This window comes from Microcaecilia unicolor, chromosome 7, assembly GCF_901765095.1.
Source record: "Microcaecilia unicolor chromosome 7, aMicUni1.1, whole genome shotgun sequence".
Classification (NCBI taxonomy): domain Eukaryota; kingdom Metazoa; phylum Chordata; class Amphibia; order Gymnophiona; family Siphonopidae; genus Microcaecilia; species Microcaecilia unicolor.
The window spans coordinates 230,955,955-230,975,365 of NC_044037.1; the positions used below are offsets into that span (position 1 = coordinate 230,955,955).

The 19,411-nt window shown below is 41.3% G+C and overlaps 1 protein-coding gene across 3 annotated transcripts in view; it reads left to right on the top strand.

Moving 5' to 3' along the window:
* Positions 1-19,411, top strand: part of FASTKD1 (FAST kinase domains 1) — a 114,831-nt gene that overhangs the window by 53,153 nt on the left and 42,267 nt on the right. For all 3 annotated transcript variants that reach the window (XM_030208758.1, XM_030208755.1, XM_030208757.1), the window contains exons 7-10: positions 7-117; positions 9,443-9,574; positions 11,623-12,109; positions 15,569-15,683. In XM_030208758.1, coding sequence (XP_030064618.1) covers positions 7-117; positions 9,443-9,574; positions 11,623-12,109; positions 15,569-15,683 — 845 coding nt within the window. The remainder of the gene's footprint in view (positions 1-6; positions 118-9,442; positions 9,575-11,622; positions 12,110-15,568; positions 15,684-19,411) is intronic.

Below are 19,411 nucleotides of genomic sequence, written 5' to 3' on the forward strand. Positions count from 1 at the left end.
GTTTAGGCTCGAAGCAGGTGCCCTACTCATGGCAGATGAACTTGGTCCCCATCAAGTGCTAGTGGTGGCAGGCACTCTAGAGGAAATGGAGTGTAGAAACCAACAGCTGATTCAAAAGTAAATTGCCCACTTTTATAATACAAATGCATGCTGTATCTATTTTGTATCAATACAGTGTGGAATAGCTTTACAGCCTATAGCTGGCTCCAAATGTTGCAGGTTTGTTCTTGGATGGGGGACTTTGTGTGGTTCTGATATTTCCAGGCTCTTGGTTGCAGCCTGTTTACACATGGTGAGTATTAACATTGTCTTGACCAAAATTTGAACCATGAACTGAAAATAACAAAATGTGATAAGGCAGCTTATTTCCCTAATTTTTTTGATCTTATGAATAAAGCGCAGTATTTTTTTCATTATTTTATTTGAAGAAATATTTAAAATAACATTCCTGATCAAACCGGAGACAGGGTCTTGGCAAAAGGTGATGCCTTTTACTGTCAATGTTTTACTGTGGATGTTTGGTTTAATGAGCTCTGATTACTAGGGGTATAAAGCTTCTCTAGGTGGCCAATCCATACCAGAACAGAAAGTTTGAATTGCATTTTGTTTTCATGTAAGGAAAGAGAATATATTTCCTAAATAAATTATATTTACTTTTAGTGGATATCTAAAATCTGCACAGACAACTTCTCTTTAGGTGACAAGTCCGGTTTGCTGTGCTGAAATTTGTGCCTGAGGAATAATCCTGAAAACTTGTATCCTAACTCATTATTATCCAACAAAGCCTAAATTTCATTACCTGCTTTCTTGGTTGTCGATGCCCTCTACACTACTGTCCAGGATGCTGCCAGTAGGCTGTATGATTATTCTATTCTATTTCAAGTCTTCTATTCTACAATTATCCCAGAGGTTCAACATGGATAACATAGTAAAGAAGGCCTATAATCAAAGGAGAAATATTTGCAGTCTATGATTTAGTGAAAATGGTTTACTTTTGGAAGTGCTCAAAAGCTCATAGTAAAATGGTCTACCTGATGGTGGCCAGTGTTTCACCAGGGGGTGATAGTTCTTTGGCCAGATGGAAAACAATGATGTGGACACCAATAGGAAGACAAAAACTACTGGATAATTAATAAACAGTAAGTAATCATTACTTATTGTTTTCAATTTTGTTTTGAGCTGGGTAGTAGAACCTAAGTTTACCTTGTGTGCTGGGAGCTGCTCTTGGCATTTTCAGACTTGGTTTAATTGATAACTGAGGTTACCTGTGTCCTGCTCTTAATATCTCTTAATATTTCACCCCCTTTTTATTCTATCCTATTAACACAAAATAACAAAAAAAAAAACTGTCCTTTCACTTGCAGAGGGTCTGACCTCTATAAGTTCCTTATCTGTCTCTATCCTATTGCCTATATTGCACTGTGATTTTATATTTTTATGCTGGTATTGTCTTAAAGTGATTTTAGAGAATTGTGTTTTGAATATCTGTGCTAGTGATTTCATCTTTTATGCTGGAATTGTCTTAAAGGTGTTTTCATTGGAACTGTATTTTAACTGTGCCAAGTTTTTTTTAAAATTCTTTTTATTAACTTTTTCTTTACATAACTCCCACATAGCTGAACATATTTATCGCAAAACTTTCTCATATATATATCAACAACCTCCCTCCACCCCCCCTCCCCCGCTTCTAGGCATCTCAGGTATACATCAAACTCCCCCTACAACAGAGTATCCTCATTATACATATGTCACCCTGTTAAACCTCGCCATTCCACATAGGAAGACCATGTTTTTGAAAATCTCACCATGCCCCCTCGCCTTTGGGCTGTAAGTTTGTCCATCAAACAACAATAGTCCACTTTAGTCAATACTTGATCCACGGTGGGAGTCGCCGATTGCTTCCAATGTCTTGCAGTTAGAATTCTTGCTGCAGTTACAATGTATGATAAGGGCCCATGACGTAAGCCACGTCCCTCCCTTGACGGGATATTCAACAAGCATAGCCCAGGAGTTAGTGTAACCTCAGCTCCCAAGCCATTCTGCAGTCTCATCTGTAAGTCCTGCCAAAACTGCTGTATCATCGGACAGTCCCACCATACATGCCAAAATGTTCCTTCCGCCCCACAATTACGCCAGCAACTTGCCCTTCCCGTTTTAAACATACGGGACAACCTGTGCCAAGTGTTTTAAACCTGTGACTTAATCTGGTGACATTGAATCTGGTGTCTGTTTTCATTAGAATTGTGTGTTGAATCTACACTGCCAGAGACTTAATTCAATCAATTTTGGTTACATAGCATCTGGTGACTCATAGCTCTGGAGGAGGGACAGTTTTGTTTTGAGTTGGGTAGTAGAACCTAAGTTTACCTTGTGAGCTGGGAGCTGCGCTGGGCATTTTCAGACTTGGTTTGATTGGTAACTGAGGTTACCTGTGTCCTAGTCCCACCCACCCCTAGGTAAACTCCCTTTATATAGGGCAATCAAGGGACAAGTATCTTCATTACACTTAATTGGTCAATCCTAATTCTTGTTATTCCCTCTTATAGTTCACCTTTTCACACTTGTGAATCGCATCATTATGACCTTCATTCAGTGCAATATATGTTCTGCTTTAATCCTAAGGCAAACTATCTGGAACCTTAGAGTTTGTCCTGTCTCCAAATATCAGCCTTGAAAGAAGAGATCAACAAACTCAAGAAGGAATTAACTACAATTAAAGAAGTGTCCAGGATTACTTTTCCCAGCTAATTTACCACCACCTCAGAGAATGAAACATCAGTGGAATAGATGGGTCACAGTAGGCTCTGGTAGACTAAGATCTGTGACACAGAAACACTCGCCCTTCCAAGCTTTGCCCCTGTCAAATTCTTTTGCAGTGTTGCATCATTATGATAGCAAAAAAAGAAGTACTGTGGTAGAACCAGAGGCAATGAAAATAGCACAACCCCAGAAACATCCCCCAACTAATGACAGAATTGTGAAAAGCAGAAAATTATTACTGCTCGGAGACTCCATTATCAGAGGCATTAACCTAGGAGCACAGTTCAGGGGTTCAAACGTAGTGAAATGTCTTCCAGGATCTTCAGCTACAAGATGTACAGACCAAATACTGAAAGTGATCCGAGAAGAGAGCGAGGCTTCTAATTCTGATGTTGTAATTCACCAGGGGTCAAATGACCTGGACAACAATAGCAAGTTTACAGCACAGAGAGCGTTCCAGAAGTTTGGGGAGGGACTGAAATCTTTGGTTCGGACTGTGGCTTTTTCTGAAGTAATTCTTACGTTGGGGAGGGGAGAGGAAAGACTACGCAAAACAGAGGAATTCAATAAGTGGCTTGAGTCTTGGTGTAAAGAAGAAGGTTTTAGATACATAGGAGAATGGGGTAATACGTGGAAAAATAACAGGCTGTACTGTAATGATGGGCTACATCTTTCTGTGATGGGAAAAAGGATGCTTGGTGAGAAATTCAGACAGTATGTTTCTAGACATTTAAACTAGAGGGTGCGGGTGACAAAAGGAAACAGGGGATTTTGGAAAGTCACCCCCAGAATAAACATGATGGCAGAGGGAAAGGTCATGGAAATATAAAAAACCACCCAAACTCACTAAGCACATGGAAAGCTATGTGCACAAATGTTCGTAGTCTAAGTAAAAAGGTTCAAGACTTGCAAGCCCTGATGTTTGAAGAAAACTTGAACAATGTTGCTATTATGGAGATGTGGTTCAACGATTCTCATGAATGGGATGTGACCGTACCGGTCTGAAGGAAACTTACACAGATAAGACTGTGCTGGCTTTATTTCTGGCTATCTCTACCTCAGAGCTGTGGGTTTGGACATTTCTTGTGTATTTCTTAACCTTGACTTCCCCTTATCCCAACCAGCTGTGTAGATAATAGGCTTAATACAGTTCTAGAGAGGTTTTACAGTAAACACGTTCCACAGGTTTTAAGTTTAAGCTCACCCACCCCAAGACTGACACTTCCTAAATAGCGTTCCTAAATACACTACTTATCACAAATTAACTCCACCCTAATTACAACTGTCTCTGAAAAGTAAACCCTTCATTATCACAGGAATCCCCAGTCTTCTGCTCACCATCACAGGCTTAATGATCTAGATAAAAAGGACCTCTGTTAACATATACATTGGCTGCTATTCTGATTATATATCACATAGGATACCATTTTACCAGTTCTGGTCATACCTAGATAACATTTTTGATACAGCACTTGGCTAACTCACTGGGACTTATAATCCCACCCACCCCTGGGTTTTCCAGTCATAAATAGACAAGCCAAAACTCATTAACTTTACTCCTCAGTCACACACAAGCAACCTTGTAGACTGTTAACCCCATCATAGTACACCATTTCAACCAGTCAGGATGACTTTTATTCTCTGTAATAATTGTGGTGCTTTACTTTCAAGGCCAATCATCTGGAGACTTAAGGCTTGTCCTATCTGTCTTCAGCTCGCTAGTTTAAAACAGGAGCTCAGTAAAGTAAAGCAGGAATTGGATGCACTTAAAACAGCTTCTAGGACTGCACAAAATCATACCAAGGATAAAACCACCTAAGAATACATGGTTCACAGTAGGCTCAGGCAGACTTTGTTATGTGACACAGAAGCATCCACCCTCACAAGTATTGCCCCTACAAAATTCTTTTGCTCCATTACAGCAAGGTGATGTTCCTGATAATAGAAGTGAGGCGGAAGAAAAAGCAATGGAGGTGGAACAAAAAGATATGAAAGTATAAAAAGAGACAAGACACCCCCAAATCACTAATGTTGAAACACATACCAGGAAATGTAAATGGAAAGCGATGACCACAAATGCTCGCAGTCTAAGCAATAAAGTTCATGATCGTCAAGCCCTGATGTTGGAGGCAGACTTGGACGTTGTTGCAATCACGGAGACGTGGCTCAATGGTTCCCATGAATGGGATGCAAACATACCAGGCTATAATCTATTTAGGAAGAATAGAGATGGTCATAAAGTTGGAGAAGTAGCTCTGTATGTGAGAAATGATATCACAGCGACTGAAAGGAAGAAGTGGTAAAGGAAGAAGTGATATGGATCACCTTAAAAAGAGAGGATAGAACCTCTGTCCACGTGGGTGTTGTCTACAGACCTCCGACACAATTGGAGGAATTAGATATAGATCTGATCGCAGATATTCAAAAGTTGGGAAAGAAGAGAGAGGTGCTGTTGCTGGGAGATTTCAGTCTGCCGGATGTAGATTGGAAGGTTCCATCTGCGGAATCGGAAAGAAGTAGAGAGATCGTAGATGCTTTCCAAAGTGCTCTGCTCAGACAAATGGTGACGGAACCCACAAGGGAGGGAGCGACACTGGATCTGGTGGTCACAAATGGGGAGAGTGTGTCAAATGTCCGAAAGGGTGCCCACCTGGGCAGCAGTGACCATCAAACGGTTTGGTTTGATATGACAGCTGAAGTGGAGGGCGGCCACTCAAAACTCAAAGTCCTGGATTTCAAGCATGCTGACTTTAGTAAAATGGGGGAATACCTGAAGAAGAAGCTGATGGGCTGGGAGGACATATGAGAAGTGGAAGGGCAGTGGTCCAGGCTGAAAGAAATTATAAATAGGGCCACAAACCTTTATGTAAGGAGAGTAAATAAAAGAAAAAGAAAACCGATATGGTTCTCCAAGCAAGGGCTGAGAAAATAAAGGCTAAAGAGTTGGCGTTCCAGAAATACAGAAAAACTCAAGAAGAGGAACACGGAGAGGAATACCGGATGAAACTGAAAGAAGCCAAGAGAGAGATACGTCTGGCGAAAGCAGAAGAACAAATGGCTAGAAAGGTAAGGAGGGGTGAGAAATTTCTTCAGGTATATTAGTGAAAGGAAAATGACTAAAAAGGGAATTGTGAGACTGAAAGATGCTGCGAACCGCTATGTAGATAATGATGAAGAAAAAGCAAATTTGCTAAATAGATACTTTTGTTCTGTTTTCACTGAAGAAAATCCTGGAGAAGGACCGCGATTGACTGGCAAAAGTACATATGAGAATGGAGTGGATATAGCACCGTTCACGGAAGAGAGTGTTTATGAACAACTAGGAAACCTAAAGGTGGACAAAGCCATGGGACCAGACGGGATCCACCCCAGGATATTGAGGGAGCTCAGAGAGGTTCTGGCGGGTCCTCTTAAAGATTTGTTTAATAAATCCTTGGAGACGGGAGAGGTTCTGTGGGATTGGAGAATGGCAGATGTGGTCCCTCTTCACAAAAGTAGTGATAGGGAAGAAGCTGGAAACTACAGGCCGGTAAGCCTCACTTCGGTTATTGGAAAAGTAATGGAAGCGATGCTGAAGGAAAGGATAGTGAATTTCCTGGAAGCCAATAAGTTGCAAGATCCGAGACAACATGGTTTTACCAAAGGGAAATCGTGCCAAACGAATCTCATTGAATGTTTTGACTGAGTGACCAGAGAATTGAATCATGGACGTGCTATAGACGTAATCTACTTAGATTACAGCAAAGCCTTTGACACGGTTCCCCACAGGAGGCTCTTAAATAAACTGAACAGGCTGAAGATAGGACCTGACCTGGTGAACTGGATTAGGAACTGGTTGACGGACAGACGCCAGAGGATGGTGGTTAATGGAATTTGCTCGTATGAGGAAAAGGTGAGTAGTGGAGTGCCTCAGGGATCGGTGCTGGAGCTGATTCTGTTCAATATATTTGTGAGTGACATTGCCGAAGGGTTAGAAAGTAAAGTTTGCCTTTTTGCGGACGACACTAAGATTTGTAACAGAGTGGACACCCAGGAGGGAGTGGAAAACATGAAAAAGGATCTGCGGAAGCTATTGTTGTTGTTACATTTGTACCCCGCGCTTTCCCACTCATGGCAGGCTCAATGCGGCTTACATGGGGCAATGGAGGGTTAAGTGACTTGCCCAGAGTCACAAGGAGCTGCCTGTGCCTGAAGTGGGAATTGAACTCAGTTCCTCAGCTCCCCAGGACCAAAGTCCACCACCCTAACCACTAGGCCACTTCTCCACTCCTAGAAGAATGGTCTAAGTTTTGGCAATTAAAATTCAATGTGAAGAAATGCAAAGTGATCCACGGGAGACGTATGTGTTAGGCGGTGAGAGTCTGATATGTACGGACGGGGAGAGGGATCTTGGGGTGATGGTATCTGTGGATCTGAAGGTGGCGAAACAGTATGAGAAGGCGGTGACCATAGCTAGAAGGTTGCTAGGCTGTATAGAGAGAGGTGTGACCAGCAGAAGAAAGGAAGTGTTGATGCCCCTGTATAAGTCGCTGGTGAGGCCCCACCTGGAGTATTGTGTTCAGTTTTGGAGGCCGTATCTTGCCAAGGATGTAAAAAGAATTGAAGCGGTGCAAAGAAAAGCTACGAGAATGGTATGGGATTTGCATTACAAGACGTACGAGGAGAGACTGCTGACCTGAACATGTATACCCTGGAGGAAAGTAGAAACAGGGGTGATATGATACAGACGTTCAAATATTTGAAAGGTATTAATCTGCAAACAAACCTTTTCCGTAGATGGGAAGGCGGTAGAACTAGAGGACATGAAATGAGATTGAAGGGGGGCAGACTCAAGAAAAATGTCAGGAAGTACTTTTTCATGGAGAGAGTGGTGGATACTTGGAATGCCCTCCTGCGGGAGGTGGTGGAGATGAAAATGATAACAGAATTCAAAAATGCGTGGAATAAACATAAAGGAATCCTGTTCAGAAGGAAGGGATCCTCAGAAGTTTAGCTGAGATTGGGTGGCAGAGCCGGTGGTGGGGGCGGGGCTGGTGCTGGGGAGGCGGGACTCGTGCTGGGCAGGCTTCTACGGTCTGTGCCGTGAGGATGGCAGATATACACAAGGTCAGGTATACACAAAAGGTAGCACATATGAGTTTTATCTTGTTGGGCAGACTGGATGGGACCGTGCAGGTCTTTCTCTGCTGTCATCTACTATGTTACTATATAATCTTGTTAGGAAAGATAGAGAGGGCCGAAGAGGTGGCAGTGTGGCTCTGTATGTGAGAGAGAATATCAGAGCGGCTGAAATGCGGGGAACCTGGGGAAAAGAAGAAGCTGTATGGATCATCCTGGAAAGAGAAGACTGAACCTATATCCACACGGGAGTTATCTACAGACCTCCTGCGCAAACGGAGAAGTTAGACAAGGATCTGATAGAAGATATTCAAAAGATTGTTATGAAAGGGGAGGTGCTACTGTTGGGAGATTTCAATTTGTCTGATGTGGATTGGAGTGTCCCGTCTGCGGAATCGGAAAGAAGCAGGGAGATTGTGGATGCCTGTCAAAGTGCTTTGCTCAGACAAATGGTGATGGAACCCACGAGGGAAGGGTCGATACTGGATCTAGTGCTCACTAATGGAGGTAGTGTTTCTGATATCCGGGCAGGTGCCCACCTATGTAATAGTGATCATCACACCGTATGGTTTTAGTTGTACACATCCTTTAAAATTTGTTACCCCTGATTAAGACATATGCTCAAACATGGCTATGTTGGGCTTTATTGTAATGAATTAGTTTATGGTGTGATTGTTTTACTAATAAATGCATATCAAACATATAAACGGCGAGTGACCGTACTCACCGCAAATGCGCAGTAGAGACCTTCTCTGCCCCGCCCCCACGTCAATACGTGATGACGGGGGAGGGGGGGCGGGACAGAGAGGGAAACTGCGAGGGAGGGAGGGAACCGCTGACGTCGCTACCGCTCCCCCCCCAAGGTAGCCGCTACCGCCCCCCCTCCCCCGGAGTCGCCACCGCCCCCCCTTCACCCGGCCCGGGCCCTCTCTTCGTTATTCAACTTACAGCAGCGCCGAAACAGCAGCAAGCAGCTCAGCTTCAGCTCCCGTCGGCCTTCCTTCCCTGCCTGTGCCCCGCCCTCGCCGACGTGACGTCACACGAGGGCGAGGCACAGGCAGTGAAGGAAGGCCAACGGGAGCTGCTGCTTGCTGCTGTTTTGGCGCTGCTGTAAGTTGAATAACGAAGAGAGGGCCCGGGCCGGGTGAAGGGGGGAGGGAGGGGGAAGGAAAACCCCAATACCAGCCCGTTTTTACGGGCTCAACTGCTAGTATTATTTAAGTAATGATGCTTCATTATTTATTATTCAGTATTTTTTGCTTTCCCATTGGTATCTGCCTCATTGTTCTAATCCGACTGTTGTGTCAAGTGTGCTGCCTGATGTTTTCCAGGTTATATACGTATGAATATCAATTAATTTAGTTGCGCTGTTTGTATGCTTTGCTTTTTATCATGGTTATCTTGTGTGTGTTATGATTTTGTTGCGGCATTTTTATTTTGTTTAAATTGGTTTTTGTACAAAGATGATTGAAAGTAACAAAATAAAATAAATCTTGAGGTCAAGAATGCTACTTTGTATTTTTGATATTGCCTTATACCATATTTGCACTTGGTTTTTCTTCAGAGTTGCTTCACTTTTGCACAAGTATTTAGATGTTTACAGACCTGTAGAGTTAGCGAAGATAACACAAGCCTTGATGGTGCTGCACTGCCAGAATCCAGAGCTCTACACACAGCTCAGGAAGCTATTAATCAGGTAACTGCTTCCAATTCTCTTCACAGAACATGTGACACATGGGTTTCATTCATTACTCTGCTGGTTTTGTTTAAGTAGTGAGCCATGCTGTTTGTAAGTAGCAGCTCCCCACTGGTTTCTTCTTTAAGTCTAGGCAATGTTGTCATTCACCTTTGTTTTGTACCCACAAGACTATCATTGTTACAAGGATGAGGAGCAGATTGTCAAAGTTAGGAGACGTGACTTCTAGGCAGCGAACTAGATGTATCAAGTGCATTTCACCCAGTCCCAAAACTTCTTAGTAACTGGCTCTTTCTCATTATGACAGATTTACTTGGTGTGTAGTCTGAGTCTACTTCAGGGTTAATCTTGTTGGGTAGGCTTCGGCTGTGTTCATTATATTAGTCTAAGGCAGCTGTGTCCAACCTCCGTCCTTGAGGGCTGCCATCCAGTTGGGATTTCAGGATTTCTCCAATGAATGTGCATGAGATCTATTTACATACACTGCCTCAATTGAATGCAAATTGATCTCATGCATATTCATAGTGGAAATCCTGAAAACCCGATCTGGTGAGGGCTGAGGTTGGACATCCCTGGTCTAAGGCATCTGTGCACAGTGGAAAAAGGGACCTTGGGGTGATCAAATCTGATAATATAAAGGTAGCAAAACAGCACAATAAGGCATTGGTCAGAGTCAGGGGGATGTTAAGGTGAATAGGAAGAGGTATAACCAGCAGAAGAAATGAGCTAATATGGCCCCTTTACAAGGTATTCATGAGACTTTACCCAGCATATTGTGTCCAGTTGTAGAGGTCATCCAGGGAAGGAGTACCAAAATGGTGCACGATTTACACTACACACAAAGCCTTATAAGATGAGTGAAGGTCCTAAATATACTATAGGGAAGTGGAGAGACAGGGAAGTACAGCAGAGGCATTCAGATACCTGAAAGATATAAATTATGCTCTTTTAGTAGAGAAAAGACTGTTCTAGACCTTAAAGCATAAAGGAGATAGACTTAGGAGAAGCATCAAAACCTATTCCTTCACACATGGGAGGTAATTTTATAAATGTTTTCTCATTTAAAGCAGCTTTTTAAAAATTATCCCAGCAGTTTTGCATATGAAAGTACACAGTGACAAAATGCATACTTGTTATGCGGCGTATATGTAGTCATGCTGTGGGGAGGAGTTGCAAAATATGCACGTTCTATATAAGACATGCAATCACTCAGATTATATGCATGTGTATTTACCTCAGCTCCCAAGCAGGTGAAAATTTCCATGTCTAGCAATGTTTTGGGCCCCCCTCCCCGGCCACATGGGTCTCCGCACCCCACCCCCCCACCCCCCCACCCCCCCGACCACATAGGTCTCCCTTTCCCTGCAGCCCCCTCCTCTCACCCCAGCACACTTCTCCTCTCTGAAAGTCCAGCATACCTCTCATTTCCCTGCAGCCCCCTCTTCCCAGAAAGGCCAGCACTCCATTCCCTGCAGCCCCTCTCCTCCCAGATAATCCAGCACACCTCTGCCGTCCCAAAATCCAGCATCGCTTGCTACTTTCCCGCAGGTCCAGGATCACTGCTTTTTCCTTCTTCTTCCCCTCCACCACTGCAGTGCTTGCAGCTTACATTTTCGGGCTGTCTGCGATTCACACAGGCACTCCTGGGCCTTCCCTCTGTCGTGTCCGGCTCTCTTGGATGCAACTTCCTGTTGCCAGGGCCGGACACAGCAGAGTGAAGTCCCTGCAGTGCCTGTGTGAATTGCGGGTGGCCGGAATATATAAGCTGCAAGCATTGCAGCAGGGGAAGGAGGAGGAAGCAGCAGATTCCGTACCTGCAGGAGGGGAAAGTAGGGAGCGATGCTGGATTGTGGGCAGCGGGAAGGAGGTCAGGATTTGCCGCTGCACCCCTGAGAATTTGCCGCGGTGCACAGTTTGGGAACCGCTGCTCTAGGCTTAGTACTCCTTTGCAATATTTGGCCATGTCATTTTCAGTCGTGCATTTTATTCTTTCTCTCTGCAGCAGTTTGCATTTTTAAATGTATTTCAGGTTGTTGTCTTTTACCTAGTTACCTGCAGGTGAATGTCATACCATGTGATGTATCCATTCTGATCCGGGCCCTTGCCATGCTGCCTTTGTCACGCGTGAATGACACTGTGATTTCGAAGGTTGCTGCAGTTCTGCCACAGTGTAACCTGAGTGACTTGAATGCTCTTGCCATAAGTATCGTAAAATGGGTTCGAAGTGATCATCTTTATCAACAAAGTACCTCTGGGGTGTATGGGAAGCTTCTTCAGAAATTAAACCACTGTGCTTACCAGAGAATTCAGAAAATCAATGACCTGGATGTGCTTTTGGAAGAACTGAAGTATGTATCTGGAGACTGGCTTGAGGAAATACTTCTGAAAGAAACCATGATGACTTGTCAGCGTTTGATTGATCAAGTTACCTGGACAAATGTGCCAGAATTTTCCTCTTTTCTTACTAGGACAAATTACCTTTGTACCCCGCTGCTAGACAAAATAGCGTCTGTGACGCTGCAGCACATTCAGAAGGTAGGGCTTAGATCCTTAAAATGCCATCTATATTTATGCAGTGTTTCAAAATCTGTGGCCCTTGCTTTAATTCAGGCTAGTCATAAATGCCAAGTTCAATTGGATCCTGTCCCATACAAGGCGCTTGACTCTTGTGAACATAACTGTTCTGTACGACCTGGAAGCTATATAAAAAGATTTGGGAGTACCATTTTTAATTGGAAGAGTGTGACTTGCTTTTCATTGTATGCACTTTTGAATTATTGCAGAATACAGCTTTCTTTTATATACTTTGTAATGTAAGTCATTATGGCTTCATTAATGCATGTTTCTGGGATCATAGTGACAATGTTTTAGTTTTAGAGAAGTAACATTTAGGTAGTTTAATTTTTTTCCCCCTATCTTTGCTCAAACCATAAATTTAAACTGAGGCTTCAGGCAGTTCAGTACCTTTGTAACCTATTCCTAGGGACACGTACAAGACATCCAACTAGAGGTGTAACATTTATTGTAAAATTTGAAATGATGGGAAAAACAAAGTTTTGGTGTGTGAGAGTTGGGGAAATGAAATATACATACAGTGGAGTGACAAATAGTCTAATGCTTAGTGCAGTGGACTGGGAAGCCAGGTTTGAAATCCCACTTATGCGCCTTGTGACTTTCGAAAATTCACTTAACCCTCCTTTGCTTCAGGTACAAACTTAGGGGCCCTTTTACTAAAGCTTACCATTCGCTAACAGAATTAGTATGTTCTAAATGCTAAGAAGTCTGTAGGTATAATTCTGTTAGCATGCACTAAGCTTTAGTAAAAAGGCCCTTAGACTGGAAACACTATAATGACAGGGCAGAAACCAGCATACTTGAATGTAATTTTCCTCTGAGGAAAAAAAATCTTGTCGTCTGTCAAATAAACCCACATTATTAACTATCAGTAAATACTGATATAAAATTAAACCTCATAACATGGAACCATGGTGTGTCATCTTCCGAGTTAAAATCATCTATGGTACCTGAAAGATGGGAGGGTGGCCAACATAAAGCCAATTTTAAAAAGGGTTCCGGGGTAATTCAGGAAACTACAAACAGAGTCTGGGCAAAATGGTAGAAACTATTATACAGAACAAAATAACTCAACATAGACATGCATGACATTTAATGGGGCAGAGCCAACATGAGTTTAGCCAAGGGAATAAACAGCGATAAAGGCGAGCCAGTTGATATAGAGGCTCATTTTCAAAGAACATAGACTTACAAAGTTACATAGAGGCATATTTTCAAAGCACTTTGGGAGGCTAAGTTCCATAGGTTTCTATGGAACTTTGGGAGGCTAAGTGCTTTGAAAATGAGCCTGATTGTAACCTATGTGCTTTGAAAATGAGCACTATAATGTATGTGGATTTTCAGAAAGCATTTGACAAAGTCTCATGAGAGACTGCTGAAGAAATTTAATAATCATGGGATAGGAGGCAATTCTCCTATTGTGGGCTAGGTACTGGTAGAAAGATATAAAACAAAGAGTAGGTTTAAATAGTGAATTTTCTCATTGCAGAAAACCCTCTCAGATTTTGTTTTTTGTTTTGATGTGTGATTGTGATCAAGAAAACCCTGACTGGAAGATATCACACTGTTTTTCCCAGTCTCTAAACTAACACTGTGTAAAAAAAAAAAAAAAAAAAGTGTTTGTTTGAAAATTACCAATCCAATATGTGGTGTGTTATTTTTGGATAGGTTGTGGGAGGCAAGAAAACATGTAGTTTTGTGTTTTCAAAGCTAGGCCTCTGGACGATGCAGATGCAGAACTTTTAACAGGTACTTTTTCCATGAGCAGCTTTCAAAGGGAAGGTATATACATAGTTTCCCTTTGAAAGTTGATGGAAAAGTCACAGGTAAAAGTACCCACAGACTTTACACCTGCCTGTAAGGTTTGGAAAATTGCCCAGTAATGATCTCTCTGTCAAAAAAAAGTTCAATATAACAGGAGAGAACAGTCCCCTCCTTTATTTTGGTTCTAACAAATCTCTGAAATGAACTAATAAAATGCATACATATACAAGAATAGAAAAATTCCTCCCTAAAATTTGGCACTTGGCAATTGTTGCTGTCCTGTTTCATTGCTTCTCTGTGTACAATAACATTTTCACAGAATGGGGCTAATTTTTATAAATGTTTTTTGGGCATGTAAAACCAGGAGCATAGTTTGGTTGGAGTTGTAATGTATATGTGTATTTTATAAAATAAGTGGGTACCTGTACAGAGGTCATTCACAAATTTACACCTTCTTCACAGCAGTTGAAATTTGTGTACTGTAAGGGCCATTCTCTAACTAGGTGCCTGCAGTTAGGTGTCCCTTTGCACACGTATGTGTGCCAAAAAAGTAGCACTTACACATGTTGGTGCAGAGGTGGGCAACTCCTGTCCTCGAGGGTTGCAGCCCAGTCAGGATTTTAGGATTTCCCCAATGAATATGCATGAGATCTATTTGGAGGCAGTGCTTGCAAATAGATCTCATGCATATTCATTGGGGAAATCCTAAAAACCTGACTGGGTTCAAGGTTACCGACCCCTGCGTTAGCGCCCTAAGCGCTGTTCTGTAATGGCACGCTTAAGTATAAACGGCATGCAAATGCTAAGGAGGCGTAAATGTGAGTAGAGCATGGGCAGGACTTGAGCATGACTTCTAATTACACATGCAACTTATAGACTTTTAGAAGTTACGCATGCTTAGTTATGTCAGATGTATGGTCTGTGTACCTGCAGGCACAGAATTGTAAAGCACGCTGATGCCAGGTTATGACGGTGTTCTTTGCTAGAATCTGAGTGTCCAGATGCCATTGTAGAATAGGTTCTTCCGGCATGACATTGAAGCTGCCTTACAAGGAGGTGCCCACTTTGTAGAATTGCCATCTGTGTGGATTAGTTCTGGGAGCCTTATTTTTTTATAAAGGCACATAGGCATCTGTTCCCTTTTATAAAATATCATCAGTTAAAAATCTTTTAGGTGTACCTATAGATATATAAAAATCAAAAACCACCCAAGTATCAAATAATAATCTTACGAAATATAAATAGAGACCATCATATAGAGGGATTTCTCTCTATATTATTTTTAGAGAGGTTTCCCAAGTATAATCATAGATCCATTTATTCAAATATAATTTGCAGGAAATATATTTTACATGAAGCAGTTTATCAAATCAGACTATCTCAAAACATAATTGTCTCATTTAAAATATATTCCCTGCAAATTATATTTGGATAAATGGGCCTGTGAGGAAACCTCTTTGAAAATAACCATAGGAAGAAATCTCTATTTGTATTTTGTAGGAGTATTATTTGATACTTGAGTGGCCCCATATTATAAAATTACCCATAACATTTACATGTAGAAGTATGAAGGACTGTTTTTGCTTCTTAGCATACAAATGTTTTGTTTATACATATACTCTGAGTTAACTGTGTTGCTGATGTTTGTGTGACCAGATTCATCCTCCTGCAGTCTATGCCATACTTCTCCTCTTTACGGTCCTGAACTATGATCCTCCTCAAGCAGAACAGCTCTTTGAGGCTTGTATCCAGCATTTCAGACCTCACTTGAGTAAGTATGCCAAACTGTAGGATGAACCTTAAGAACACAGGAAAAGCCATGCTGAGTTAGACTAAGGTCTGTTAAGCTCATCATTCTATCACAACCAATGGTCAGTCCAGGCTGCAAGTTCTGGGCAGACCCTGAAAAGTAGATCTATTTCCCATAGTTCATGTCCAGAGATGAGCAATGTTTCTCTTAAGTTTATCTGGCTGCTAATTTTTTATGGACTTTCCTTCAGAAACGTTTCCAGTCCTCTTCTGAATCCCACTATTTTGGTCACCTTGCCCATGTTCTCTGGCAGCAGGTTTCCACAACTTAATTGTGTGCTGTGTAAAAAAAAAAAAAAAAAAAAATATATATATATATACAATTTGTTTTCAGTCTTCTGGTCATTAGTTTAATGGAGTATGCGCTTGTTTTCTTGTTGTTTGACAGGTTAAACAACTATTCCATATTTAATTGTTCCATTCATAATTTTATAAAGTTCAGTCATATCCCCTTCTCAATCCTCTTTTCTCCAAGCTGTTTAGCCTTTCTTTATAAGGGAGGTATTCCATCTCTTTAATCATTTTTGTCACCCATCCCTTAAGCATTTCTAGTTGCACTTCATCCTTTTGGAGATGGTTTGACCAAAACTGCACACAGTATGCAAGGTTAGAAGCACCAGAGACCTATACGAGGCATTAATGAGATACTCAATTTAGTTCTCCATCCTTTTTCAGATAATCTCTAACATTCTGTTTGCTTTTCCAAGCAACAGCAGCACACTGGGTTGAAAATTTCAATGTATTATCCACTTTAATCCCAAGATCTTTTTCTTGGGTGGTGACTCCTAACATGGAACCCAGCATATTATGTACCTGTGATTGGGATTATTTTTCCCTATGTGCATTACTTTCTTCTTGCTTAAATGAAATTTCACCTGCCATTAAATGCCCAGTCTTCTAGTCCAGTAGCTCTCAACCCAGTTTTCAGGTACATCCAGCCAGTCAGGTTTTTGGACGTCGACAATGCATATGCATGAGAGTGTTACGTACCAAGGAGGCACTGCATGCAAATCTATCTCATGCATATATATTGTGGATATCCTGAAAATCCGACTGGCTGGGTATGCCCCGAGGAAAACGTTAAACTCAAATAATGTGGTTAGATGTTTACTACTAATACTACTACTTATTTCTGTAACACTACTAGAAATGCACAGAGCTGTACACAAACATGTAAGTGACAGTCCCTGCTAAACAGAGCCTGCAGACTATAGCTCCCTTTAAACTATAACCCTTGATAGAATGTAAGTCTGTTGCTGAGAGGGTAGTACAGATTTGTGAGGTTACACCATTAAAATACCTGGAGGTGTGCCGCAGGTAAGAGTGTTTGAGGGATATTGAGTTCCATAATTTAGGTTGGGATTAGTGATGAGTTTTGTATATGAGCGCCTCTCATCCTCTGTTAAAAATAGATCTCATGCATATTCACCACCTTTGAGTTTAATGCATCACACTTTTCATTTATGCCAACCAGATTATTTAAGTGCATTAATAATTTGATATACTCCAAATAGAATTTTACAATTCTTGCAAGATTTTAGAGTAGTGCTTCCCTCGTTGTCCAAAGCCCATTGTCAAGTTATGCGCGAAAAGACGTTTTCTGTTTAGCTCCTTCCTTATGGAATAGGCTCCTTAAATATGTTAAAGCAGAGGAGAACTTTAAGAAATTTATGATTCTTTTAAATACATACTATTTTAAATTAGCTTTTGGTATGCAGATAGATGATTCTGGGAAGGTATACTAGATTACTTGAGAAATACTGTGAATCAGCATGGCCTTCTGTCTGTTTGTTTGATTTTTAGGGTTGTGTTTGATCTTGTGTGAATGAATAAGTCTTTCCTATTGCTAATTGGAGTTCTTTTAATTATTTGAATTTAACTGTTTAGATCCTATTATGGCATGGTGATTAAATACAAGTTTTAATAAACATATTGATTCTCTGGCAGCCTCCCCCATCCTGTGAGATCTGCTGCATGGTCTTGCCTGTGGGTGTCAAAATCTTGAGTTCTGGCAGGGCTTGATTTAAGAATTTCTTTCAGAACCCTACAATCACGGATCCTTCATCTAGCCACTAGGTATTAGGCATGTAAATGTCATTAAAAAAAAAAAACTATACTGTTGGTTACTATAATAAACTTCAAGCAGCAGATTTATTCCAAAATTACTGATATCCTTATAACATCCACTGTATCATCAACTCTGTTTCACTTATAAAATGTAGAGGACCATCAGAGGTGCAGTTCCTAGCTTATGTGGAAATTAATTCCAATGCTGCATTCTGCCACCTTAGCTCATCATTGGTCCATGATATCCTACCTTTTTTTTTTAATATCATTTTAATCTTTTTTTACTGATTTTATCTTGGTAAGTAAATTCCAATTTTATAATCATTAATGACGGTTTCATAATACTTCAAGGAGAAAATCATACAATTACGACTTAAAATACCCACCAGCCCTATTGAATACGCAACACTCCTAAACTGTCTAGACCCAGAAGACGGAATATATCCAGCAGACAGGACCTGGACCGAATTCGAATTACTGTCAGAAGACCTCATCTCTAAAATGCTCAAAAGATTCGCCAAATCTCAATGCAAACTAGACATCTGCCCTAACAACCTCATGAAATCAGCTCCTCAACAATTCATAATAGACCTAACGAACCACGTGAATTTCATGCTACAAAATGGACTTTTCCCAAAGGAAAAAGGAAACATTTTACTCACCCCAATACCCAAAGACACAAAGAAAAACGCAAGCGAAATAACTAACTACAGACCAGTAGCATCTATACCACTAATAACCAAAATAACCGAAGGGATGGTAACCGAACAACTCACGGACTATCTCAACAAGTTCTCCATACTGCATGATGCCCAATCAGGATTCCGGTCTAATCACAGCACAGAAACAGTATTAATTACCCTAATGACCAAATTTAAACAAATGATTGCAACCGGCACCAATATACTCCTCTTACAATTTGACATGTCAAGTGCCTTTGATATGGTTGACCATGGAATCCTACTACACATTCTTGAATATTTTGGCATTGGAGGCAATGTCCTAAACTGGTTCAAAGGGTTCTTAACCTTACGCTCATATCAGGTCACATCAAATTCAACCACGTCTGCTGCATGGACACCGGAATGCGGAGTACCGCAGGGATCCCCCCTCTCGCCAACCATTTTCAACCTAATGATGATCCCCTTGGCAAAACTTCTATCAAACTATAACCTCAACCCATACATATATGCCGATGATGTAACGATTTACATTCCTTTCAAATAAAACATTAACGGAATCTCCAACGAAATCAACCAAAGTCTACACATTATGAACACCTGGGCAGATGCATTCCGACTGAAACTGAATGCAGAAAAAACTCAATGCCTCGTACTTACCTCCCAATACAACACGAATAAATTTACCGCTATTAACACACCTAAACTAAATCTGCCAATCTCAGAAACCTTAAAAATCCTTGGAGTCACTATTGATCGCCACCTGACACTCGAGAATCACGCGAACAACACAACCAAAAAGATGTTCTACTCTATGTGGAAATTGAAAAGAATAAAACCATTCTTTCCAAGATCTGTCTTCCGCAGTCTAGTACAATCACTCGTACTCAGTCATCTGGACTACTGCAACTCACTATACGCAGGCTGCAAAGAACAAATACTG